The sequence below is a fragment of the Bubalus kerabau genome, chromosome 9, assembly GCF_029407905.1.
Source record: "Bubalus kerabau isolate K-KA32 ecotype Philippines breed swamp buffalo chromosome 9, PCC_UOA_SB_1v2, whole genome shotgun sequence".
Classification (NCBI taxonomy): Eukaryota; Metazoa; Chordata; class Mammalia; order Artiodactyla; family Bovidae; genus Bubalus; species Bubalus kerabau.
This window is the reverse complement of record NC_073632.1, coordinates 95,107,992-95,131,155: the sequence shown is the minus strand read 5'-3', so window position 1 is coordinate 95,131,155 and position 23,164 is coordinate 95,107,992. Positions and strand designations below refer to the sequence as shown.

General features: G+C 43.7%; 1 protein-coding gene and 1 long non-coding RNA gene across 3 annotated transcripts in view; one reads left to right on the top strand and one right to left on the bottom strand.

Annotated features, from left to right (window-relative positions):
• The first annotated feature begins 6,954 nt into the window (after positions 1 to 6,954).
• LRP11 (LDL receptor related protein 11) overlaps positions 6,955 to 23,164 on the top strand; it is a 57,174-nt gene continuing 40,964 nt past the window's right edge. Inside the window, exons 1-2 of one of the 2 annotated variants that reach the window (XM_055535931.1) lie at positions 6,955 to 7,867; positions 16,747 to 16,904. In XM_055535931.1, the coding sequence (XP_055391906.1) occupies positions 7,234 to 7,867; positions 16,747 to 16,904 (792 nt within the window). In that variant the 5' untranslated portion in view covers positions 6,955 to 7,233. The remainder of the gene's footprint in view (positions 7,868 to 16,746; positions 16,905 to 23,164) is intronic. The other variant, XM_055535930.1, reaches the window with a different exon arrangement.
• On the bottom strand, positions 11,206 to 13,623 carry LOC129620142 (uncharacterized). The gene is made up of 2 exons (XR_008698402.1): positions 13,499 to 13,623; positions 11,206 to 11,313 (listed from the first exon to the last, which is right to left on the bottom strand). It is a non-coding gene; the product is annotated as an uncharacterized LOC129620142 (long non-coding RNA).

Sequence of the window (23,164 nt, the reverse complement as noted above, 5' to 3'; positions counted from 1 at the left end):
TTTCAGTATTGTGTGTCTCGGGGACTCAAGAAGTCTGAGGACACAGAGAGAGATGAGGGGAGGGAAGGTCAGTGGAGCAGTCAGAACACACAGCATTTATGGATTACGTTTGCCATCTAATGTGGGCACAGGTCCTGGCCCACAAAACAATTACAATAAGCATCAAAGATCGTTGATCGCACAAAAGCAGGTACAAGATGGACGAATAGGAAGCCCTGAGCGCCCCCTTCCTATGAACACACCTAAAGTACAACTTCCCTGGACTTCCCTGGTGGCTCAGATGGTAAAGCATCTGCCTACAATGCGGGAATCCTGGGTTCGATCCCTGGGTCGGGAAGATCCTCTGGAGAAGAAAATGGCAAGCCACTCCAGTGCTCTTGCCTGGAAAATCCCATGGACGGAGGAGCCTGTTAAGCTACAGTCTTTGGGGTCTCTAAGAGTCGAACACTATTGAGCGACTTGACTTTGCTTTTTACTTTACTTTTAAAGTACAACTTCATACAAAACCACTCTCATGCTCTCTCTGTGAACATTCTCATGCTAATGTCTGGCAGAAACCCCCTCACAGACAAACCCAGAAATCATGTTTTACCAGCTCTAGGGGCATCCTCAGCCTTGTCAAGTGACACAGAAAATGAATCAGAACAGGGTGGGAGGGAGATTCATGAGGGAGGGGCTATATATATACTTATGGCTTACTTACATTGTTGCACAGCAGAAACCAATACAACGTTGTAAAGCAGTTGTGTTTGTGTGTGTGTGTGTTAGTTGCTCAGTGGTGTCCAACTGTTTGCGACCGCATGGACTGTAGCCCACCAGGCTCCTCTGTCCATGGAATTCTCCAGGTTATCTTCCAATTAAAAAAAATTTTTTTAATTAACCAGGAAAAGGGCTCCATATTGCATGATAGCAGTTACTAGGCAAGCGCAGTGTTGAGTTCTGATAATTCCTCACCTCCAAAAGCCTGTGGGAAAGGACAGAAGTCCACACCAAGTCCAGCTTTATGGCCTGTTGACACTAAAGGGATTTAGCAAAATCAGGCTTGACTCAAACCAGACTCACTCTGGGAGGGGCTCACGTGGGGTGAGGTGGAGACAGCAGAACCCAAGGCATGAGCAACAGACAGATTGGAGTGAGAGCAGCACTAAACATGGCATAACCTAAGTCTCCATCAATGGATGAGTGTCGAGAAAAAGTTAGAGAGAGATATATATATTCACATAAGGCATATCCATAAAACAGATGGAAATCTTCTCATTTGTGACAACACTGAATGACCCTGAAGGCACTTTGCTAAGTGGGATAAGCCAGAAAGACAAAGGCAAATATTATATTATCATACTTGTGTGGAACCAAAAATAACTTTTTAAAAAAGCCTCAAATATTATGAACAGAGTGGTGATGATTGTCAGAGATGGGGCTTGGGGAGGATGGGAGGAAGGGGTGACTGGCAGCAAAAGTACAAAATCCAGCTACAAAATAAATAGGTCCTGGGGATATAAGATATCAGTTCAGGTCAGTCGCTCAGTCGTGTCCGACTCTTTGCCCCCACCCCACCTCCCCGCCCCCCCACCTCCACCCCCCTCCCCCTCGCTTCCTTCTGCTTCATTTCCACATCCCATCTTTGCCCCACACTGCCCATCCCTCGCCACCAACCGCTGTCGACCTCTCCACTTCCGTTCAGTGTCTCACACTCTTATCTTCACACACAAAAACCTACTTCCGTTGGTGTCCCCACTCCCACCTGTTGCACCCCCAGGAGTCCCTCCCCGTGAGCTTTGTAGGCAGGAGGGGATTGAAGGGAATACAATTGCTCAGAGGCTCCAGGCTGACTGGAAACTGAAGGAGGGAATGCAGTTCAACCCCTGGGCCTGGGGGAGGCATCAGCAGGTGACCCCAGCTGACACCTGTCCCCAAGCAGCTATTCTTGTGTGGCATTTCCAAGCTAAAAGAAAAAAAGATTGGAAAAAAAAAAAAAAGATTGAAAGGAAGTGACATGGGGGTGTCAGTTTCTTTACTATCCCTGCCAATTTTGGCTCCCTTATAACTTCAGTTCCAGGTTAAGGCCAGGAATAAGCCCGTTAATTTATTCTAAAGTCCAGGCCAAGGAAAGGTGAGCCAGAGGAAGTCAGTCATTACGGCAACTGCTCCAACAACAGCCATCACCCCCCTTGGCCCCATACTCCCCATCCATGTTTCTTCTCACAGCCCCCACTGTCACAGACACCACCCCCCTCACACTCCACACTGCCCTCCGTCACCCACACCACACCCTGACTCTCCAGCTCCACACACTCATACACCCCTCATACACTTCATGCTTCTCACTTATATTCCTTCCACCCTTGCGCACAGAAGCCCTCGAGATATTTTCCATGTAGGTCTCCTCACACCCTCTCCCCACTTTGCACACCCCCATCCCCCACCACACACTCTTTCACACACAAGTGCCTGCTTGCTTGCCCTCCCCACTCTCCACTCTCTGCCAAGACACACTGGGCTCCCCTCCCACAGGGACCCTGGCTTCCTCACACTGTCTGTACACACTGCTTCACACAAATTCCACACAGAAGGCTCCCATCTATGTCCACTGCCATCCAGAAACTTCCCCCTCACAGCCATTTCCCTTCACTGTCTCTCTCCTCTCTGGGTCCCCTTGGGCATCCCCCTCCAGGCCTTCTGCATACACATACTGTCCACTCCCCTTCTGTCCCAGGCTCACCTGTCCAGTCACACACACACACACACACACACACACACAACATCAAACACCCAAGGTCCTGACATACTAATGAGTTGTAGTTGCTCCCCTCACACTCAACACACTCTCCCCAGTGGTCCCTCACTCTCTTCACACTTACCTTCCCCATCACAAATAAGTTTGTCACCACCATACACACTCCTTTCTTCTGCCCTTCTCCTCTCAGGCACAACCCCCTTTCTATCACACACACACACACACACACACACACACTCATACTCTGATGAGTCCTCCCCCAAGACAGGGGGCCCTGCTGCAGTCTCAAGCCCACACACAGCTCCGGGTGGTTCTGGGGAGAGGCTGGCTGCCAGGACTTGGGGCGAGGCGGGGGCGGGGGGGGAGGGGCGGGGTGCGGGGGGAGAGGCGTGGGAGAGGCGGGGGGGGGTTCGGGGGGGGAGAGGCGGGGGGTGGGGAGGAGGCGGCGGCGGCGGCGGAGGGGTGGGGGGGCGAGGGGGAGGCTGGGCTCGAACCCTCTACCACGAGCGCTCTGCCTGGCCCTCTCCAGGCTGGGTCCCCCTCACTGTCCCCAATCGCTCCCTCATCCTTTCTTCTCCCTTCACCTTCCTCCTCCCCTTCCTGCTTTTCCTCTTGCCCCTCCCCCCATCCTAGATTTTCCCAGCTCTCCCCCAGGTCTGTCCAGCAGCTCAGGCAGGAAGTGAGGAATATGCACAGAGAGACCCACCCACCCCCACCGGCCCCACCCTTAGAAGCTATGTGGGTTGCCCTCTGTGCTGAGTCTTCACTGTCTCCAAGATGAATGAGGTCACCTGTCCATCTAACAGTTTTGTGAAGGTTGTGTGATATCGTGTGTATGAAAGTGTTTGCAAACCAGGAAATCATATACAATTGTTACTTATTATATATCATCATACATGTTGATTTTTAATACTAATCATTATAATAATAATTAGTTTTAGAAGGTTTGATGATGAAAATGAAAGTGAAGTTGTTCAGTCGTGTCCGACTTTTTGCGACCCCGTGGACTGTAGCCCACCACGCTCCTCTGTCCATGGGACTTTCCAGGCAAGAGTACTGGAGTGGGTTGCCATTTCCTTCTCCAGAGGATCTTCCCAACCAAGGGATCGAACCCAGGTCTCCTGCATTGTAAGCAAGACACTTGACCATCTGAGCCACCAGGAAAGTCCTAGGTTTGATGATACCTCTGGAGCCATTCTTATTACATGTGGAGTTTTCTCCTCATAGCAAGCTTTTTCAAGCTCTGAGGTTTAAACAAAACTGGAGTTTATGTGACTCTCAGGGCATCTGAAAGTGGCTGCAGTCATGTGGGGTAAATATCTCACAATGGAAGAAACTGCAGCCCAAAGTGCTACAGCCCAGACGTAGCCTTTGGGGCTAAGAGATCTTTTTTTTTTAAGCTTCAACATCACTCAAATATATACAAACACACACACACACACACACACCTTTAAATTTTCTCCTTTTCGTAGAATGGCAAAAAATACTAAATGAGCTTTTTTATTTTTTTCTCTATGTTTAGTTTCCAATTTCACCTCCTACTCTGTTCTTTACTTGAAAGCAATAGGTTTCTAACTCTCAGCTGTGAAAATAAATTACAGCAGAGACTGCTATTTTCCTATCCAGTCATTTATTCATACCCTCCTAAAAATCTAGACATTTAAAAATGTACATTTCACAATCCTCAAGTTTCTAGTAAAAAAAAAAATTTCTGGATGCGCTAGGAACAAGAAAATGTGATTCATAATCATGAGAAAAATGAATCAATAGAAACGGACTCAGAAATAAATGAGACACAGCAGCAGCTTACAAGCAGCTAGAACTTTCAGGTGTAGCCTTCCTTGGGTTGGACTTTTTCATAGGGTATAGGTCATAAAGTAGCCCATACTTTATTAGGTCACATAAAACAATTCCTCTCAATCTTATAACACCTCAGCTAAAGGCCTCTGTGTGCATCGTAGAGTGAACTTTGTAGCTCCCCTTAAGCGACTGTGCTCAAATTTCTAGTTAAGTTTGTAGAAAATTGAATGAATGTGACAACTCTGTGTGTATCGTTTCACAGCACTGCCTGTCTTCTGTTACCAAGAGCATCTTGGGGAGCTAAGGTGAAAACAACCATGGACACTGGAGGTGAAGGGCTGAAGATGGTGCCAGATGGTTCCCCAGTTGAGCATGTCCCTTCTCTAGAGTGGCCCTGAGATCACAAGGAGTCACCCTTCCCCTCCTCTCCAGGAGCCCACATCGCATTGGGAAGACAACGGAGCAGATCTGGCTGGTTAATAATGATGTTATAATCTGATATTTATTTTTAATATAATATAAGTAATCATATAATATAATTATTATTTATAATATATTAATTATATCATTTATTTATATATTATATATTATTTTATAATATATAATAAATATGTATTATACTATAAATATATTATAAATATAATATATATTATAATATATAAATATAAATATATTAAATGTTAAAATATAAATATATTTATAAATATATTATATTTTATAATATATTATATTTTCTATAATTATAATATAATTATTAATATAATATAATAATTAATATATTATATTATGTATGTTATATATAATCATATTATATACTATAATATATTATAAATATACATTTATAATATATAATAAATATATTATATACATAATATATTAATTAATTATATAATATAATATATGATACTTATTTTTCACTTATGATATTTATTTTTCTTTTTTTGACTTACTTCACTCTGTCTGACAGACTCTAGGTCCATCCACATCTCAAAAATGATCCAATTTTGTTCCTTTAAATGGCTAAACAATATTCCCTTATATATATGTACTACATCTTCCATTCATCTGTCAATGGACACTTGGCTTGTTTCCATGTACTGAAATATGGCTGATTCACTTTGCTGTGTATCAGAAACTAACACGATATTGTAAAGCAATTATACTCCAAGAAAAAAAAAAGGTAAAACATAAAATCATGTCTTCTCTCTGCTACTAGAAAAAAAAATAATGATTTAAAAGAAGTCCTTTGTTTATCTCCAAGGGTGTACTGAAGAGTGCACCTGGAGTCAAAAGGCAATAAATTATTAACTGACAAAAATATTTTTTTAATTAAAATAATAATAAGCCCAGCATACTTGGACCAGAATGCCCGCCCAGAAGTGGAGGCCAGTAGGGGAGGCACTAGGCCCCTCTGGGGCACCGCCTTCTTCCCACGGCTACCTTCAGTTCAGTTCAGTCACTCAGTCGTGTCCAACTCTTTACAACCCTATGAACCGCAGCACGCCAGGCCTCCCTATCCATCACCAACTCCCGGAGTCCACCCAAACCCATGTCCATCGAGTCAGTGATACCATCCAACCATCTCATCCTCTGTCATCCCCTTCTCCTCCTGCCCTCAATCTTTCCCAGCATCAGGGTCTTTTCAAATGAGTCAGCTCTTCATATCAGGTGGCCAAAGGATTGGAGTTTCAGCTTCAACATCAGTCCATCCAATGAACACCCAGGACTGATCTTTAGGATGGACTGGTTGGATCTCCTTGCAGCCCAAGGGACTCTCAAGAGTCTTCTCCAACACCACAGTTCAAAAGCATCAATTCTTCAGCGCTCAGCTTTCTTCACAGTCCAGCTCTCACATCCATACATGACCACTGGAAAAACCATAGCCTTGACTAGACGGACCTTTGTTGGCAAAGTAATGTTTTTGCTTTTTAATATGCTGTCTAGGTTGGTCATAACTTTCCTTCCAAGGAGTAAACGTCTTTTAATTTCATGGCTGCAATCACTATCTGCAGTGATTTTGGAGCCCAGAAAAATCAATTCAGCCACTGTTTCCACTGTTTCCCCATCTATTTGCCATGAAGTGATGGGGCCAGATGCCATGATCTTAGTTTTCTGAATGTTGAGCTTTAAGCCAACTTTTTCACTCTCTTCTTTCACTTTCATCAAGAGGCTCTTTAGTTCCTCACTTTCTTCCATAAGTGTGGTGTCATCTGCATATCTGACGGCTACCTTTCCCGCCCACAAAAAAAAAAAAAAAGGGAATATGGACCGGGCCCGAGCTTGCGGGGGGCGGGCCCGGAGGGGCGGGGCTGGGCGGGGCTTGACACGCCCCACCTCCCGCGGCCGCTGTTCACCTCCGGGTGCTGATCCCGTAGACGCGGCCTCCTTCTTGCCGATCTGCTCCCCGGCTCCTGGCAGAGAGTCGCTGTCGCGCCCGGACTTCCGGGAAGGGACAAGGAGAGGTGCCAGGGCGGCGGGCCGGCTATGCCTCCAGCCGCTACGATTCCCGCCGGCGACTGCGCGCCTGCGGCCTTGGGGGCGCAGCGGGGCCCCGGGGAGGCCGCGCTTTGAGGTCTCCGGTGCCTAGCGCCCGCCGCGGCCGCGCCAGAGAACCCCGGGGCCGGCGCTCACCCGTATTCCCTCTCCCTAGCCCTCTGACGCCCGGCGTCGCCTCACTTCCTCCGCCGCCACCCGTCATGGCCTCCGCCGCCCGGGAGAGCGCGGGCTCGGGGCGCAGGCGCCCGCCGCCGCGCCGGGCACTGCCTGGATTGTTGCTGCTGTGCTTGTGGCTGCCCGGTGGCCGCGCGGCCGGCTCGCCCTCCGCGCCGCTGTCCGAGCTGCATGCGCAGCTCTCGGGGGTGGAACAGCTGCTGGAGGAGTTCCGCCGACAGCTACAGCAGGAAAGGCCGCAGGAGGAGCTGGAGCTCGAGCTGCGCGCGGGCCGCGACCCTCAGGAAGGCTGCCCGGGCCCCGGGGGCGGCGGCTACAGGGCCAGGCCCGACGCCATCATCCGCACCAAGGACTCGATCGCGGCCGGCGCCAGCTTCTTGCGCGCGCCGGCGGCCGTGCGGGACTGGCGGCAGTGCCTGCAAGCTTGCTGCCTCGAGCCGCACTGCTCCGTGGCCGTGGTGGAGCTGCCCCGGCGGCCCGCGCCCCCGGCCACCGCGCTCGGCTGCTACCTCTTCAACTGCACCTGGCGAGGCCGCAGCGTCTGCAAGTTCGCGCTGCACCGAGGTTACAGCAGCTACAGCCTCAGCCGCTCCCCAGAGGGCGAGCAGGAAGGCCTGCAAGCCGGCGCCCCGGCCCTCACCCGGGCCTCGCCTCGCCTGGGTAAGCACGCCACCCGAGGCCCGGGCCTGGTCGCTTGGGCCCTGCTGTCGCTGCCCTTGTACCTGTTGGTGGCTGCGTCTGGGAAACCTGCCTAGGCAGGACCGCTGGGCCCTCCTCAGTCAAGTCAGAAATGAAACATCCGGCTTTGATGTCTCAGTCCTAGGGATGTTTTTTGAGAAACCCCTAGTAGATTGGGTGGAAGCGGGCACGGTGGACTGCTTCTGGAATTTTTCTTAACTTAGGGAGGAATACTGATCTGAAAAGATTCACAGAAATTTGATTTAACGGAAGAGAAAATTTCAGGGGGGAAAGTCTATTTTATTCTCAGAGGTTCTTATAAGGTATGGTCTGTGTCAAGTAATTACAAGAACAAAATCTAATTAGTTGCCAGATTGCTCATAGCAATCACCCTTATTTCTTAGCTTGGCTCTCAGGATTCATGATTCCACCTAAAGTTGCTTTCATCAGACAAAATTCGGAAGGGAATAGGTCAGGTTATTTTGAAGTGGGTCTAACTATTTCCTATGAACTATGATTCTCTTTTTTAAGGAGTGGGGAGAAAAGGAACTCAATTAATTGAAAATAAAATTTAAAGCACCTCTCTTTTGAAGAGGAGCTAAAAAAGATGCTTTTTGTTTGATGGTTTTTATTCTGGGGATGATCAGAATGAGAATTAAGACCTAAACAGGAGGCAAAAAAAAAAATATATGGCAGGTGGAGATAAGGTCTCAGGAAATAAAACCTTGATTGGGCCTGCTTGTGTTCAGCTGAGTGTGATTGATTGCACTCTGTTGCTGTTTGCTTTATGATGATGCAAAAGTGAAATCATAACAAGACTAGAGGGGCATAGCCTCAGCCACTTTGGAAATCTGGAGTCTCAATGATCTTTAGGTCCAAAAAGAATGGTCTGGAAATCTGTGACCACAATGGCCCACCTGCCTTCCCACCTCCAGTGGAATAAACATCCAAGGTCACCTGAGATTTCTAGGCCTTAAGGCACACACTGCAAAGGACCCCAAAGTTTTCTCCCTGAAGTGGAGTCGGGAGCACTTTCACCTACATCCCTGAGCCCACCCATGGCTGTTTCACACACAGCTTTCCTCTGCCCAAGCAGGGACTCAAAAATAAATCCCAGCACCAATGAAACAAAATCCCTTTCCCTTCTCACTGCACAATTGGAGGAAACCAGCATTGCCAAATGGAGCTTTCTTATAAGCCAGTGGAAACAGGAAAGTGGAAACAAGGAAAAAATATATCTGCCATGGGGGGTGGGGGGGACTTTAGTTTATTGTAGACGTTTCTGAATCCTTTTTTCTTCTACTTCCTTTTTTGACCTTCCTTTCTCTGGGCAGGGGCGGGGGGAAGTTTGTCTAGTAATTCACTTTGGAGATGCTCAAGGGTACACCCAGATAACCACTGGGCTTGGTCGTTATTCAGGAAAAGAGCTGCTCTGCTCACAAGTTCTTTGGATCCCAGGAATATGGAAACATGGAAGGGTGCTGCTTGGCCCAAATGCCCTCATTCTGTCTGCAGAGAGGTCAAAGATCTTGTGTTTTTCCTGCCTACATCCTTAACCTCCTGAAGTTCCCTGTGCTTCTGAGACTAAGTGGTTCCTTCATGAATGTTTTTTGTTTTTCTGAAGCTGTGAGCACATGTAGTTTAAGGCTAAAGGAGCATGAAAATGGTTTAGAAATTTACAGATGTTTTAGGGTCCATTTGAGGTGAATACAAGGATTATGAAAAAAGGGCAGGAGGCCAGGTGGAACTGCACAGTTCACATTTTTAGCGGACCCCATCAGCCCTGTTTGTTGTTATAGCAGACCCCATCAGCCCTGTTCTTTGTGGACATTTATTGAGTTTGATAAGTGGCACTGCTATAACCTCCTTAGACACATGAACTCACTCTGTCCTCACAAATCTGTCCTTTCCAAATCTAGGTTCTCTCATAATCTCCAGGGTACTCGAAGCCTTGGTGAGAGAAAGTAACCTGTCCAAAGGTCTCATAGAACCTGCTTTGTGGAGCTATGCATTGTAAGTTGTGAGCTGTGCTGTGTGAGTTGTGAACTGTGTTGTGTGAGTTGTGACCTGTGTTGTATGTGTTGTGAGCTGTGTTATGTGAGTTATGACCTGTGTTCTGTGGAGCTGTGAGCGGTGTTCTGTGAGCTGTGAGCTGTGTTATGTGAGTCGTGAGCTGTGCTCTGTGAGTTGTGGAGCTGTATTCTGGGGCAACTTGAATGCTTTCTCCAACAGCATCAGGACACCTGGAAGCAGAGATGCCCTCAGTTGAGTTTCCAGGGTGAGACTGACTAAGCAGCTACCTGGGATGATGGGAGAAGGTGGGAAGGAGTGGAGGATGCTGGAGAGAGAGGTGTGCTGAATTGACGCAATCTTCCTGCAGTCGTGTGCAAAGGGCAGGGCAGGGGAGTCCTGAATTTGAGAGCGGGCTCTTCTCCATGAGGTTCCCTGCTCATCCTCTTAGGACTTGAGTGCTGGCCTTGCCTCCCAGCTGGGCTGTCATGAGGATCAAGGGTGGACATGCTTTGTGAATTAGAAAGGCGGTTCCCACGTACCTGATGTCACTATGGGACCTTGGCTGAATTGTGTGGCTGACTGGAGGACCTGGGGGTCTATGTTTTCTGATGAAAGTGAGAAGCAGCAGGAAGGAGGGAGTGGAGCGGTTAGGACCTCAGAGGACCCAGAGAATACAGTCTCCAAGAGCTCAAGGGCCAGCACCCTTATGCTCTTTCCACTGGATATTCAGCCTGAAAACCAGGATCTCTGGGCAAACGCTGGGTAATCTGAGAAGTCAGGCTTGCATCTGTATTAGGGAAAGTCAGTTTTGGACAGAGCTCTGCCATCCCCTCTGTAAACCCATGCATAGCCACCCCCGGCCTCTCTCTCATCTACTCCAAGGGCAAAGGAAAGAACTGACCTGGGAAGGTTCAAAGCTCATCCCTCCATGAGTGCCTGACCTATTGCATGTTTCTCACATTTTCAACCTCTCCCTTTTGTGTTATAAATAAATATCACAAAGGAGTTGCAAATAATTATGTAATACTATTGAGATAACCAGTGGGAATACATTGAGACCTGCAACTCTGATCACACAGAAATTCCAAATGGGTCAAAGAATTAAATAATTTTTTAAAAATTAGGCCATAGGTTACTCCATACATGGAAGATTTGAAGAAAATAAAGTCACTATTATACATCTGGGGGGAGATAACTTTCTAATCAATTAAAGAGATCACAAAGAGAAAGGATGTAGTATACACATGTTTTTAAAAAACTTCATTATGTCAAGAAACAAAAGAAATTGCAAATAGAAGTCTGGGAAGGTGTGAGACCAGTGTATTTATTATATTAATAGTAAGCTTATGTGAATCAGGGGCTTCTCTGGTAGCTCAGCTGATAAAGAATCCATCTGCAATGCAGGAGACCTGGTTCTGTGAATTAGTAAGAAAAACAAAGAGAAGTAGGTAAAGCATATGAATACAGTTTCCAGAAGAGGATATTTAATTGATAAACATGGAAAAATGTTCAACCTTAGAAGTAATCAGAAAAATGCAGATAATACCAGGTTACTGTTCCCAGGTGGCACTAATGGTAAAGAACCCGCCTGCCAATGCAGGAGACCTTAGAGACTCTTTCAGTCCCAGGCTCAGGAAGATCTGGGGGAGGGCATGGAAACCCACTCCAGTATTCTTGCCTGGAGAATCCCATGGACAGAGGAGCCTGGCAGAGTACAAATCCATAGGGTCACAAAGAGTCGGACACAACTAAAGGGACTTAGCACACACACATGCACTGTTATTACACTGGCAATAATAAGTTTACTGAAGAGTTACATTGATATGCATGTGGAGAACTTATAATCATACATGGTCCTTGAAAGTGTACATTGAAATGTCTCTTTTGGAAATCAATCAAGAAAGATATCAGAGAACGTTAACATATTCATTCTCCTGAGATACGTTTTAAGGAAAATGATCCATGCTAAAGTATGAGCAAAAAAATTATTGTGGCATTATGTATGATGATGAAGAAAATTGGTAACAAAGTAATGTCAAGTAGTAGAGGCTAGGGACTTAAAGTGACATCTGTGAAGTTTATAGTGACACAAGCAATGGTAGGATATATGAATAAATGTCAATAAGTAAGAATACATCAACAAGTTAGGCTAAATTCAGGATGTAACTTTATCTTTACTGTAACTAGAATACATGTGAGTGCTCCCAAAATATACTGGGTTAAGTGGAGCCTTTCAGTTAGACAGATCTGAGCTGACATCTCAAGTGACAAATTCATCACTTGTGTGGTCTTAGGCAACTAAGTTAGCCAATCTGACCTAGTTTCCTCAAAGACTTGTGAAAATTGGGTGAATTTATGGCTCAAAAAATGCTTCATGTGATGCCTGGTACAAAGAAATCACCCAATAAATAGTTCAGTTCAGTTCAGCCGCTCAGTCGTGTCTGGCTCTTTGTGACCCCATGAATCGCAGCACGCCAGGCCTCCCTGTCAATCACCCACTCCCAGAGTTCACTCAGACTCACGTCCATCGAGTCAGTGATGCCATCCAGCCATCTCATCCTCTGTCATCCCCTTCTCCTCTTGCCCCCAATCCCTCCCAGCATCAGAGTCTTTTCCAATGAGTCAACTCTTCCCATGAGGTGGCCAAAGTACTGGAGTTTCAGCTTTAGTATCATTCCTTCCAAAGAAATCCTAGGGCTGATCTCCTTCAAAATGGACTGGTTGGATCTCCTTGCAGTCCAAGGGACTCTCAAGAGTTTTCTCCAACACCACAGTTCAAAAGCATCAATTCTTCGGTGCTCAGCTTTCTTCACAGTCCAACTCTCACATCCATACATGACCACTGGAAAAACCATAGCCTTGACTAGACAAACCTTTGTTGGCAAAGTAATGTCTCTGCTTTTCAATATGCTATCTAGGTTGGTCATAACTTTCCTTCCAAGGAGTAAGCGTCTTTTAATTTCATGGCTGCAGTCACCATCTGCAGTGATTTTGGAGCCCCCCAAAATAAAGTCTGACACTGTTTCTACTGTTTCCTCATCTATTTGCCATGAAGTGATGGGACCAGATGCCATGATCTTTGTTTTCTGAATGTTGAGCTTTAAGACAACTTTTTTCACTTTCCTCTTTCACTTTCATCAAGAGGCTTTTTAGTTTCTCTTCACTTTCTGCCATAAGGGTGGTGTCATCTGTTACTTATTATTGGGTTTCCCTGGTGGCTCAGTGGTAAAGAGTCTGCCTGCAATGCAGAAGACCCGGGTTCGATCCCTAGGTGAGGAAGATACTCTGGAGAATGGAATGGCTGCCCACTCCAGTATTCCTGCTTGGGAAATCCTGTGGACAGAGGAGCCTGGCGGGCTATGGTCCACGGGATGGTAAAGAGTTGGATGCAACTGACCAGCTAAACACCGCCATCACCAACATTAATTGCTATTATCAGCAGCTCAGATGGGGAAAGACAAACAATAGACATCAAAAATGAAGACAATCATATTGGGGTTGTAAATAACTTTTTCTTGACATGTTGCAATTAAGAAAAATGCACAATGAAGAAAAAAGTCACAAAAGCAAACAAACAGAAAAATCAAGATGGATTTTGACCTTTAATATCTAGGCCTCTTCTCTTAGTCTGGCTGGCCCCACTTCCACATCCTCAGCCTTGGCTATTGGTGCCCACGCAGTAAGACCCAGATTCCTCTTTCCTGTCAATAAGGCATTGCTCAGAGCAACATATAGAAAATCAGAGTAGTTAATATACCTCTCTGCATAAAGTACCACCTTGATATGCTCCATCAAGATGGATATGAGTTTTATTTCATCTCTGTGGATCATACCAAATATGCTTAATCTTCAAAAGAAATCAGTGTTTCCAGAGTACTTCACATTGGCTTATTGCATTTTTATAACAAAAACTCAAAGTGACATTTAAGCTTGTTCTTCGAGTCAATTTTTTTTTTGAATGACAGCACACTCCTTTCCTCTTTTTGTTGTCGTTTGTTTATTTTTAAGACCTGTTTCTGGCTTAAGTCGCCTAAGCCAAATCGCTCTGGGTTGTTTTATCTTTAAGATTTTATTTACTATGTGTTTATTTATGGTTGTATTAGTTCTTCATCGCTGCGTGTGGGCTTTCTCTAGTTTCAGTGCATGGACCTCTCATTACAGTGGCTTCTCTTGTTGCAGAGCTCTGGCTCTCCGGCTCTAGGGCTCAGTAGTTGTGGTGTATGAGCTTAGTTGCCCCACTGCTTGTGGGATCTTAGTTTCCAGACTAGGGATTGAACCCATGTCCCCCCTTCCATGGCAAGCAGATTTTTTTAACCACTGGACCACCAGGGAAGTCCCAGCTCTGACTTATTTTTAAATACATTATACAGTGTAATTTGCCTGGACTTAAACTGAGGAGGAAATACAATTCTATTATTTCTGATACAACGACCAATTTAGAGGATATGAAGATTTCACTGTGTTCATAAACCATATCTTTAAGCTTCCCTAAAGAAAAGTAAATGACTACAGTGACTTTTTTTTCTTCCAAGAGGGCCAGGACTAGTTTTATAATATGTGCAGTATTTCCAAGCTTATCTGATTTTTCCATCTTAAATATTTTTGGGTAAATCTTTCAGGGCCTAGGACTTCCCTGGCAGTCCGGGGGTTAGGATTCTGCTCTTCTTCCACTTCCACAATGGCCGAGTGTTCAATCCCGGTTGGGGAACTAAGATCCCACAAGCTTTCTAGCAAGGCACAAAAGATTCCAGAATTGTAATGTAAACCATTGCGTGGAAAGTGATGAACCTTTCAGAAGCAAAGGAAAGTTCTCTATAAAACTAAAAGAGAGCCTATTAGTAAAGCAGTTGTCATCTCTCTGCTTCCCTGAGAGAAGCAGAATAAAGTCATCAGGCACTGGCTCTTTGCTCAAGGGGTAAAAAATAGACCAATTGTCTTCTAAGACAGGGGTTGCTTATGTGGCATAATTTGATTACTCATTGTTTTAAATGACTGTAAAAATGGGACTCATTTTCTCAATAGGAATATGTACCCTTTGGCAACAGCAAATGTGCTGATTCCTTGTGTTAGTCGCTGAGTCATGTTCAGCTTTTTGTGATCCCGTGGATTGCCGCATGCCATCCATGCTTGCAATGGTGGGATGTCCTCCACCATCTCCTGGAGTTTGCTCAAACTAATGTCCATTGAGTCAGTGTTACTATCTAACCATCTCATCCTCTGCTGTCCCCTTCTCCTCCTGCCCTCAACCTTTCCCAGCATCAGGGTCTTTTTCAGTGAGTCAGCTCTTTGCATCAGGTGGCCAAAGTATTGGAGCTTCAGCTTCTGCATCAGTCCTTCCAATGAACATTCAAGGTTGATTTCCTTTCGGGTTTACTGGTTTGATCTCCTTGCAGTCTGAGAAAATAATAGGATTACTGCTAGCTTCAAATGTCAGGCTGTTGCAGAAACCAGTACTCGAGAAACCAAGCACCACACTTGGAGAGTTGGAGAACTCAGGTTTATTACGCCAGCGGGCCCAGAGGAGTTAACACTCTAAGCTCTGAGCCCCGAACAAAGGGATTATGGAGTTTTTATAGACAGACTTTAGTGGGCAACACTAGCTGTTAATAGGCTGGTTTAAACTAAGGGGTTTCTCATGTGGGGGAACAGTGGTCACCATGAGGAGGGGGATGCCTGACCTGAACAGGCATGATTAAGCAGGTTTCCAGGGGCCGAGTGATTGCAAAGAGCAGAACAAGGGTGAGTGAGATAAGCTCCAATTCCTAGTATTCCAAGTCTCCACTTTCTGAGACTATGTGACCTATATGATCTAGACTTTGCAAGGGGCAAGCTGAGTTACAGAGGCAGGAGAAGGAGGATATGTAAAACTTTAACTTTTCCTCTTCAAGGCAGTGGGTATCTGGATTGGCCCTTAGAAGTTTGCTTGTGGGGCAACTTCAGCTGCGCATAAGGAGAGCACTGTCTTAACAACATCATTCAAAATAAGTTAAGGAAGTCCAGCCCAAAATTCAGATCAAGTTTTGGTGCTAGAGGAGGAAGGAGATAGTGGAATAGTGGATGCCAAGAAGGATGTATTACAAAAGCCTGCAGAGTTATTTCTTCCCAGCTAAATTACTAAGTTTTGGGGACTTCCCTGGTGGCCAAGTGGTTAGGACTTCACCTTCCAATGCGGGGGGGGGGGGGGGGGGGGTGGAGGGGGGAGAGTGGGTGTGTGTGCAGGTTTGATCCTTGGTCGGGGATCTAAGTCCCACATGCCTCATGGCTAAAAAACATGAAACGAAAGAAATACTATAATAAATTCAATGAAGACTTTAACAATGGTCCACATCAAAAAAGAAATTACTAAGCTTCATCAAAATATATGTGCATTTGCATAAGTTTACTAATAGGATGCTTAAATCATGTAAAATATCCACAATTCTGCTCTTAAGAATGTTTTCTGTATCTGATGGCTTCTATCAACCATCCCTGGAGCAGCTGTCCATCATGTTTAATATTTAGTGGACACAGAATTACTATGAAGGAGAAAAGCTAAATATCAATACACACTTGTTTGCTATTAATATTTTAGGATATCTCAAATTCTGTATCAGCTTCCCTTACAAAAACTAGTAAGAAGCTATGAACCTCTTCTGTTTTCCTAGATGAAAATTGGATTCCAAGAATTTCTATGTGAATTTTATGTGAATCCAAGAACTTGCCTTAACTTTCCAGATTTAATTTATTGCAATGAAAATAAGAAAATAACTTTCAGTTGCTATACATCCTCTTGGCAAAAATACCTCTCATAATAAATGAGAAAAAATAGGGAATCATTTCTCCTATGAATTATTTATTTTCTTTCACAGAAAAGGACGAGCCTCCACTCAGCAAGGCTGGGCAGGATGTGGTTTTGCATCTGCCCACAGATGGCGTGATTCTGGATGGCCGAGAAAGCACAGATGACCACGCCATCATCCAGTATGAGTGGACACTGCTTCAAGGTGACCCAACAGTGGACATGAAGGTAATTCATGTTGTAATAAAGAAAACTAATGTTTCAGCAAAGTGATCTTTCTACTTACATTCCTCGAATGTCTGTAAATTGGCAGCAGTGTAAAATGGAGAAAGCAGAAAAATGATTGTTGAAAAGGTGTCTTGTTATATGAATTTACTTTTCTTCTGAGTAAACACTGATCCTGACCATGTGTTTTGTTCTTATTTTATTTTTTTGGCCACACTGTTCAGCTTGTGGGATCTTAGCTTCCCAACCAGGGATAGAACCCAGGCCCTTGGCAGTGAGTGCATGGAGTCCTCAGCTCTGGACCACCAGGGAAGACCCTGGCCATGTGTTTTAAAACTTACCTTCATTCTTGCTTTTTTGTCAACTTCTCCAGAGCACATAAAACCTTCAAGGGGAAAAACTCATGCTTTGTTTTATTGACTCAGATTAAAAAATGTTTTTAAAACATTTAAGAAATGTTAAAAGCATTATATATTTTCCTTTCTTCTTTGTTTCAGTTCAGAGCCCAAGTAGAAAATATGAAAAATACAAAAGAGCGTAGAGAGGAAAATAAGAACAAAATGAACTTACTGTTCACATGATCCAGAAAGCAAGCTTCTCACTTAACATTAGGCCTGCCTGAGTTAGTTGAGTTAATTAAATGAGGGGAGTTTGACATCAAGGCCTCCTATCAAGTTCTCCTCACTGATTTTCATAAGGCTTACCTGGGCTGGAATTGCAGCTGATGGGAATGAGCCTCTTGTCCAGTGCCTACCTACACTCAATTAAGATGTAACTGACATGCAACATTATATCAGTTTCAGATGTAGGACATCATGACTTGATATACGTATATATTGTGAAATGATCATCATAGTAAGTCTAGTTAACATCTGTCACCACACAAAGTTACAATTTTTTTTTCTTGTGGTAACAACTGTTAGGATTTACTCTCTTCAGTTCAGTTTAGTTCAGTTCAGCCACTCAATCGTGTCCGACCCTTTGCGACCCCATGAATTGCAGCACGCCAGGCCTCCCTGTCAATCACCAACTCCCGGAGTTCACCCAGACTCACGTCCATCAAGTCGGTGATGCCATCCAGCCATCTCATCTTCTGTCATCCCCTTCTCCTCCTGCCCCCAATCCCTCCCAGCAACAGAGTCTTTTCCAATGAGTCAACTCTTCACATGAGGTGGCCAAAGTACTGGAGTTTCAGCTTTAGCATCATTCCTTCCAAGGAACACTCAGGGCTGATCTCCTTGCAGTCCAAGGGACTCTCAAGAGTCTTCTCCAACACCACAGTTCAAAAGCATCAATTCTTCGGAGCTGAGCTTTTTCAGTCCAACTCTCACATCCATACATGACCACTGGAAAAACCATAGCCTTGACTAGATGGATCTTTGTTAGCAACTTTCAAATAAGAGACAGTGTTATTGACTAAAACCACCATGCTGTACATTACATCCCATGGCTTATTTATTTTATAACTGGAAATTTGTACCTTTTGACTCCTTTCACCTAGCCCTGCCCCCTGCCTCTGGCAACCACCAGTCTGTTCGCTATATCTCTGAGCTTGGTTTGGGGTTTTTTGTTTGTTTGTTTGTTTTAGATTCCATGTAAGTGTGAGATCATACAGTATTTAATTTTTCTGTCTGGTTTATTTCACTTACCATAATGACCTCAAGGACCCTCCATGTTGTTGCTAATGGCAAGATTTCCTTCTTTTTGTACACCGTATTTTCATTATGCTCTTATCAGTTGATGGATGTTTAGGCTGTTTCCATACCTTGGCTATTGTAATAACACGGCAGTGAACATGGGGTGCATATATCTTTTTTTAATTTTATTTATTTTATTTTTGGCTGCTCTGGGTCTTCCTTGCTGTGCACGGGCTTTCTTTAGTTGTGGCAAGCAGGAGCTACTCTCTAGTTTCAGTGCAGGGGTGCTCATTGCAGGGGCTTCTCTTGTTGTGGAGCACAGGCTCTAGAGTACCTGGCTTCAGTAGTTGCAGTATGGGCTCAGTTTGTGGCCGCATGGCACATGGAGTCTTCCTGGACCAAAGATTGAACCTGTGTCCCCTGCATGGCAGGCAGATTCTTAACCACTGGACCACAAGGGAAGTCCTATGTCTTTTCAAGTTAGTTTTTTGTTTCCTTCAGATAAATACCCAAACGTTGAATTGCTGTATCAACAGAGTCTTCAGTCATTAGGAAAGTGGCTTTTTATTAACCCTGCTGGGCCTCTTTGTAGATAAGAGTATTTCCTGGCTTAGGCAGATAAACTTCATCCAATCATTCCAATCAGAGAAGGTGGAGAAAAATCTGTGTTGGTTTGCCAGGGCTACCATAGCAGAATACCACAGACTGGATGCCTTAAACAATGTATTTCTCACAGTCCTAGAGGCTGGAAGTCCAAGGCAAGGTGTCAGCAGGTCTGCTGTCTTCTAAGGCCTCTCTCCTTGGCTTGCAGGTGGCTGTCTTCTCCTTCCTACTCTTCACAGGCTCTTCCCACTGTGAGGAAATGCTGATTTCTCTTCTCTTGGGATGAAAATAAGAACAGTAATCAGCTAGTCCCTTAAGACTGATTTAAGCACGTTGATTTATCCAAAGACTATACAGTCTTAGAATTGGACCAGACCTTCGACCAGCATCTTACCCAGTCTCCTATCCATACAAGAGCCCCTGCTTTCACCTCCCTTCTAGTGGTCATCCATCTTGCCTGGTATTTCCAGAGATGAAAGCTCACTAGTTCGCATCATGTCCTATGACATCTTTAATCAGCTCTCATTACTGGGCCAATACATGTGCCTCCCTGTTACTTCTATGCAACTATGTTGGGTCTTCCTTTTGGAAAAGCACTGAACACATCTTTTTAGTCTATGCAGCAGCAATTAAAGTTCATTGTTGTTTTTTTTTTTTAATGAATGTCACCACTGAAAATGGTCTTCTCAGAACTCAACACTCCCAGTTCTTGCAATGTTCCTCATATGAATTGGCTCTTAGACTGTCCACCATCCAGCCTTTTTTAGATTTTCTCAGGTTCATCCATGCCCCTCTTAAAATCTGAACCCCCTAATTGAAACCCATACTTAAACTGTGGTTCTTCTTGACAGACTATTACCTCCTGTGATCCAGACATTGTCTCACTTCTATTAATGAAGATTCATTTGCATAAACTATTTTAGTATCTGCTTCTCACTATAGGTTCCTGTTGAGCTTTCCATCAGAAACTACAAATATGCATGCTGAGTCGTGTCCATCCATCCCTTTGTGACACCACAGACTGTAACCTGCCAGGCTCCTCTGTCCATGGGATTTTCCAAGCAAGTGCTGGAGTGGGTTGCCATTTCCTCCTCCAGGGTAGGTTAATGTTGATCTTTCCATTAGAAGGAACATCTATAGCCTACTTCATCTTTCCACACAAATAGCCATCTTGAGGTCTCTCCCATTCTGTGTTTGTGTAATTGATTTATTGAACCTGACTGCAAGGCCATATGTTTATCCTTTTTATACATAAGTGTAGTTTTCAGCTACAATAAAAATAATTTTTGAACTTTGAGTATCATCCATTATATTGGGCTTGGCAAAAAAGTTTGTTCATGTATGGCTGAGTCCCTTCACTGTTCACCTGAAACTGTCACATTGTTAACTGGCTATATATCCCAATACAAAATTTAAAGTTTAAAAAAAAAATTTTGTTTGGGTTTTTCTGTAAGATGTTAAACCTGATGAAAAACTCAAATGAACATTTTGCCAACCCAGTGTTTATTATTCCTCTGTGCATTGTGTCAGCTGCAAAATTAATATATTTTCACTGAAATTTCTGAAAATTAAGATGGATAAATCTTAAGCCTTAAAGAGGGCTTCTCCGGTAGCTCAGACAGTAAAGAATCCAGCACCAGCAGCAGCAGTGCAGGAGACCCACGTTCAATCCCTGGGTCAGGAAGATCCCCTGGAGAAAGGAAGGACAACTCACTCCCACATTCTTGCCTGGAGAATTCCATGGACAGACCATGGGGTCGCAGAATCTTACACAACTGAGAGACTAACACTTGCACTTTTACTTTCAAAATTGATCAGAAAAGGTGCATGAACAAGCCACTGATCAGACCTCTATGAGAGTTCCCTTCAGGTGGACGCTGACTATTAACTGGCACTCATGGATATATTTGGTCAAGCAATTGCAAATCTGTCTCTATGATCACCTAGATTTTCACAGTTGCTATGCAAAGCTTTATTCTGTAGATTATGAATGGTGTGTATGCATGCCAAATAAAAATAATGCTTATGATTCAGTATTAAATTTACTGAAGGTGTTTATAAAGAAGTAACAAAATTAGGCATTTAAGGCTGGCTAAAGAGGAAAATGTGTGGGGCTTCCCTGGCAGTCCAGTGGTTAAGACTCTGCACTTCCACTGCAGGAGGTGGGGATTCCATCTCTGGTCAGAAGAACTAAGGAAAGAAAAAAGAGGAAATTGTGGACCAATTCCCCAGCCAAGTTATAACAGTGATAGCACATAGACCTAAGACTATAAAGCCACCATCTAGCAACAAAGCCTGCAATAGAGGAGCTATTTGCTCTCAAACTGCAACTGTCTTATAGTGGTTATTTATAATTATTTATAAATAATTATATATAAATATTATATATGCAAATATATATTGTATATATTATATAATTATATTATATATTTGTATATTATATTAATATATATAGTTGTAAATAATTATATATTTATATAATTGTATATTATATAATTATATACACTATAATGCATATTATATAATAATTGTATATATAATTATATAAAATATATATAATTATATATATTTTTATATACTATAATATACATAAATATATATTTGTGCGACATTCATGAATGCCCTCAAAGTTAACTCAACTCTCATTGGCCAGGCTTTCCACTGAGTGCCTATCCCAACCCCTTCTTGAGCCCTCCCCTCTCTTCACTATCTGCAGAATTCTCACCCCTTTTCTCATCTTCTATAGTACAATAGTCAACCCTCGCTTTGTTTTGTAATATTTTAAGACCAGTTTCTAGGACCTATCCTTTCACATCAAAATCACCCATTTAGGTCTCCAAAAAACAAAAATAAATGAGGTTCTCCATCTTAAGAAGAATTATGCTGCCACCTTAATTATGATAAAATTAATAGCTAACCTTATTTTAGCATCTAGTGTGTGTCCAGTATTGTTCTCAGCACTTTAAATGGACTAAGTATAAGGAAAAGCTCATATTCTTATGGAAAAGCTCATGTGGTTTCCTCATTTATGAAGAAAATGAGTAAGAGAGATGACTGGCCATGACCAAGAGGATCTGTTTGTTTTGTTTTGTGTTTTGGCTGACCCATGCGGCTTTCAGGATCTTAGTTCCCTGACCAGGGGTTAGACCCAGGCCACGACAGTGAGGGTGCCAAGCCCTAACCGCCAGGCCACTAGGGAATTCCCAAGAGGTTTCTGACTTTAAAGTTACATATTTTCTGCTTTCTAACAGGATATTCTACATCCATTTAACTGAATATTATTCTATAACACATTCTTAAATGTAAGAAGACACTTTTTCCAGATAGTCCATTATATGTTGCCGAGTTTCATGATTATTTAATGTAATACGTTAAATCTGAAGTCAGAATGTAAAATATGATACAGAATATGACAATGTTCAGGGAGATTTGAAATTCATAAATCTGTAGATTGATTTCCATTCATCAGATGTGGAAAATTGAGCTAAACTGTCTTAAAATACCATGTATGAAAGTGTTAGTTGCTCAGTCATGTCTGACTCTTTGTGACCCCACGGACTGTAGCCCGCCAGGCTCCTCTGTCCATGGGGATTCTTCAGGAAGAATACTGGAGTGGGTTGCCATTCTCTTTCTCAGGGAATCTTCCCCACCTGTGTCTCCTGCATTGGAGGTGGAGCCACAGGTAACGGAAGCCTACTAAAGGATGGATGTTGTTTACACTAATAACTTCATTATTAACTTAAAACCAATTGCACACTGGTGTGTCTGCTATAAATAATTAATTTTTACAAACATATAGGTGTATCATCTACTTTGAAACATGTTTGGGAAGTGGAAATAATAATTACACCAGGACCACAGAGATAAACTGAGACTGTCTTGAGCAAACAGATACATGGGTCCCTCTTAATAAAACTCAAGTTTCATGAGACTGAATGATTAGTCTCCTAATTAATCTCATTTTTAGATCCCCTTAAATGGATTAAAATAGGATTTTAAAACTGAGGCTTAGAGAAAAGGTTT